Source organism: Charadrius vociferus, unplaced genomic scaffold (assembly GCF_000708025.1).
Source record: "Charadrius vociferus isolate BGI_N301 unplaced genomic scaffold, ASM70802v2 scaffold134, whole genome shotgun sequence".
Taxonomy (NCBI): Eukaryota; Metazoa; Chordata; class Aves; order Charadriiformes; family Charadriidae; genus Charadrius; species Charadrius vociferus.
In genome coordinates, this window is record NW_009648333.1 from 4,974,508 (window position 1) to 4,978,422 (window position 3,915).

General features: G+C 52.5%; 1 protein-coding gene across 1 annotated transcript in view; it reads left to right on the plus strand.

The window, feature by feature from the left end:
- The window catches only part of GSX2 (GS homeobox 2), a 6,735-nt gene extending 6,301 nt beyond the window's left edge, over window positions 1-434 (plus strand). Inside the window, exon 2 of the mRNA XM_009885029.1 lies at window positions 94-434. Within this exon, the coding sequence (XP_009883331.1) occupies window positions 94-434 (341 nt within the window). The remainder of the gene's footprint in view (window positions 1-93) is intronic.
- Window positions 435-3,915: the final 3,481 nt, after the last annotated feature.

Here is a 3,915-nt window from a genome sequence, read left to right on the forward strand (position 1 = left end):
TCTCTCTCTCTTTTTTTTTTTTTTTTTCCCAATTTCCCCCCCCCCCTTTCTTTCCTCCGTCCCACTGAAGTTCTCGCTTCTTCTCTCGTCCAGGAGGGTCCGATTCCAGCCAAATTCAAAACGGGAAAAGGATGAGGACAGCTTTCACCAGCACCCAGCTCTTGGAGCTGGAGAGGGAATTCTCGTCCAACATGTACCTGTCCCGGCTGCGGAGGATCGAGATAGCCACTTACCTGAACCTCTCTGAAAAGCAGGTGAAAATCTGGTTCCAAAACAGGAGGGTGAAGCACAAGAAAGAAGGCAAAGGCGCCCAGCGAAACTCGCACGGGGGCTGCAAGTGCAGCACCAGCCAGGGGCATTACCCCAGGTCAGAGGACGAAGAGTCTCTATCCCCCTCATCGGCTACCGAGGATAAAGAGATCTCCCCGTTATGAGTCCGACCCGCAGCACCGGGGCCCGGTCCGGAGCGGGGCGGCGGCGCGGCGGCTCACCTGGCACCGCTGCTCCGGGGGACAGCAGCTCGCCCACCGGGAACGGGCTGGCCCTCGCCGGCCTGGAGGTTCATTCTCATGCCTTCGCTGTAATAGAGAGAGAGAGAGAGAAATATATTTTTTGGAATGTACATATTTTAGTCGTGAGAGTTCAGCTAAAACGTTATTTATGTAAGCCCAGGAGCGGGCACCTGCTCTGCCTAACGTGTAACACGGGACTGGACTCGCACGGCCCTGGGTGCCTCCCCCCGCCTCCCCCTCCAGGCAGTTTAAAGGAAAAAAAAAAAAAAAAACAAAACCAACAACAAAAAAAACCCCAACAATGTATTTGGAACCGAAAGACGGGGCATTAAAAAACTGAAAAGCAAACAAAAACCTGTAGGGCTGCGAACCTCCTGGACGGACTTCTTAACAAGAATAAGGAAAGCAAGCAACGAAGATCGGTCGCTTGGGTTTGGGACGGCGGTTTGTTTGTGAATAGTTTTATATAAAATTTATATTTATATTTATTTAAATAAATGAGATCACACAGCAATTTCATTTTTTTCTTCTCCTCCTCCCCGCCTTCCCCCTGTCCTCCCCCCAAGTGCCAGCCCAGTCCAAGCAGCGAAGGTGGGACTGGCTGGGGCAGGGGGCGTTTCTTCGGAATCCTTTGTACGGTGAAAACATTGGTGTATATGTGTCCGACCTCCGTAAAGACTAGAAATAAATGCCATCGGCTACTAACCCGAAGATGTTTTCTGTTCCCCTGCGCCTCGGGCCGGCTGGGGGGCGGAGGAGGGTGAGGGGGGACCCCGCTCCGGCCGAGCGGAATGCAAATGAAGCCGCTTTTCTAAGCCGAGCAGCTTTGTGTTATTTTCCAGCCCTCGCCGCGGCTGACAGCTTTCTCCCGTCTGCTTGCCCGGTGGCAACCGCGCCGGGGACACCCGGCTGCTGCCGGCCCCGGGCCGCCGCTCCCGGGGCCAAATCCTGTCTCTGCTTTGGGAGGTCCGTCCTGAGCTCCTGGCAAGGGGCTGATGCGGAATGGGACGGAGCTGGAGTCGGTCAGTCCCAAAAGAGCCTCTTTATAACTTTTTTTTCCTGGTTCCTGCAGTCCTGGCAGACGGCATATGACCAGATCAGAAGTGGCTCTCGCACACTGTGTTACTCCCCACTCACACCTTTTTCTTGGGTGGGTTTCCCACCAACCCCACCTACATTTTTTACTTCAGCCTCTGAAACTATTGCAAAACTTTTTAGGTAAATAATTCCCTACATTTCTCGTGTTTGATCCCTAACCTCGGAGCTTTGGCTCAGAGGGATGTCTCTGATTTCACTTGCCTGCTTTGCTTCTAATCAGAAAAGAAGTAATAAGCCCGCGGGGTGTTCTGCTGCCATGTGAATAACCCAAGCACCCTGCCTGCTGGAGGGAGATGCAGCCCCAGCGCGGTGACTCCCTCACTGCCTGCTCGTCTTGGAGGAGACATCAGGTGCACGGGCAGGTTTGGGATGGGATGGAGGGGGCCTGGTGTGGGCACAGCCCCACAGCCTGGACCAGTTGCAGGTCTTGGGGTGCAGGCAGTGCCCAGCACACCTGCAGCGTGGCAGGAGGGAAAAGGAACTGGACTTGGAAAACAAACAAGATCTCACTCTTCCATTTCATAGCCATCTCACTGCCTCGGGTGTGGGCCCGTACAGAGGACAGCAGCCCGCATCCCAGCTGAGCGGCTCGGGATGTTGTTTACCCAAGTGGCAGTCAGTCCCCTCACTCGCCAGGGTGGGGAGACCAGAGGGCCAAAGGCTCGTGGGCATTGTGACTTCTTCCCAGGGAGAGCCTGGCCAGGGTGGCTGCCTCCTCTTGCCCTAGAATTTGCCATGGTGGGGTCTGGCAACCTGTTGTTCCTCTGCTCCAGTTCACCTGTGTCTAGCTTGCTCCTATAATCCCACTGGCTCTTTTCCAACCCAGAAGCTCTAAGAGGAGGTGTTACCACCACAGAGAAGGTCCTGCCCACCCTCTTAGCAGTGTCACCCCCTTACAGGAGGGAGGCAACAGGCCTGTAGCAGCCTGGGAAGGCGAAGCTCTGCTGGGGAAGAAAAAGCATCATGACCTTTCAAACCTAATCTAGGTGAAACTGCAGAACTCAAAGATATTTTAGATCTGCAAAGATATTTTTTGATAGAGTGTATCTTTTCTCAGTGTAACTCTGGGGAAATACACAGCTTGGTGAATAAATGGGTATTTTCTTCTGCTTCTAGAATTCACCTCCTCCAGAGATACAAGAGAAGGGATCTCTTCATTGCAGTATTTAACAATTTATTTAAAATAAAAGGAAAATGAAATTAGTTGCTATTTCCTAGGTAAATTTAGTTCATTCACCTTGTGCCCTGACATTATAATGTGTTGGGGTTTTTTCTTCTCCTTTTTTTTTTCTTCTTTCCATTATTTTTTTTTCTCCCATAAAGTGCACAGAGTGCAAAGTGCAGGTTTTCCCCCCACTGATTCAGTGCCCAAGACAGGCAGTGTTCAGCTCCCTACTTAATATTCCTCTTATCATTGGTTTTCTAAGGAAAGAAGGATTATGCGGTCGCTCTGTTTATCTGTCTGCCACTTACCCTCATTCCCTCATAACTCTTAAACCACAGTGATCGATGCCAACCCGCTGGCTGACATGATTGTTCTGCAAAGGTCTCCAAGATGTCAAGTCTCTACGAGTTCTGCAGAACTCAGCAGCGGGCTAGGGCTGGAGGGGGACGGGACGCAGACCCCGGAGAGACCTCAGCTGCCACCATCCAGTCTGGCAGGAATCAGGTACCTGGTAACTGGGGGGGCAGCGGGATGTCTTTTACCTGGCAGCCTGCTGGAGGAGGATGTCTACAGGGGGAACAGGATGGTATCGCGGAGGCAGACCGTGAGGTAGAGGGTATGTATGGTCAGCAACACAGCTGGGAACAGAAACTATAGAGGAGGCGGAAGGGCCTGGGGGACATGGGACAGCACCCAAGAAAACAGCTTTTTCCTTTTACCACCCAGTGTGAGCCCAAGCCTTATTTGTTGTAAGCGCAGTGAATAAGAAACAAATGCTACCCTCTTATTTTTTGTTTGGTACTTGTCACGACGATGTTGGAGAGTGCTGGAAACATGACCACGTTTATCTCTATCGCTCCCGTGGGAGCAATAAATTCGCTTCTCTTTAGAGGTCGACAACGGAGCCTCGGAGGGGTTCAGACAGCCTCTGCGGCACTGCCCTCGCAATCGCGAGGCTCCGTGCAACTTCCCAGCCTTATTCCCGGTTTTAGCACCGGATATATCCCGGGCTCCGTCCCGACACACTCCAGCTGCAGTTACTGCACTTATTGGCGCGTTATCCACCAGATGTGCCACTCTCCGGACCGTCAGGAGAAGAGGAGCATGAGGCGGGGAGCTGCGACGGCTGCTACTGGAGCC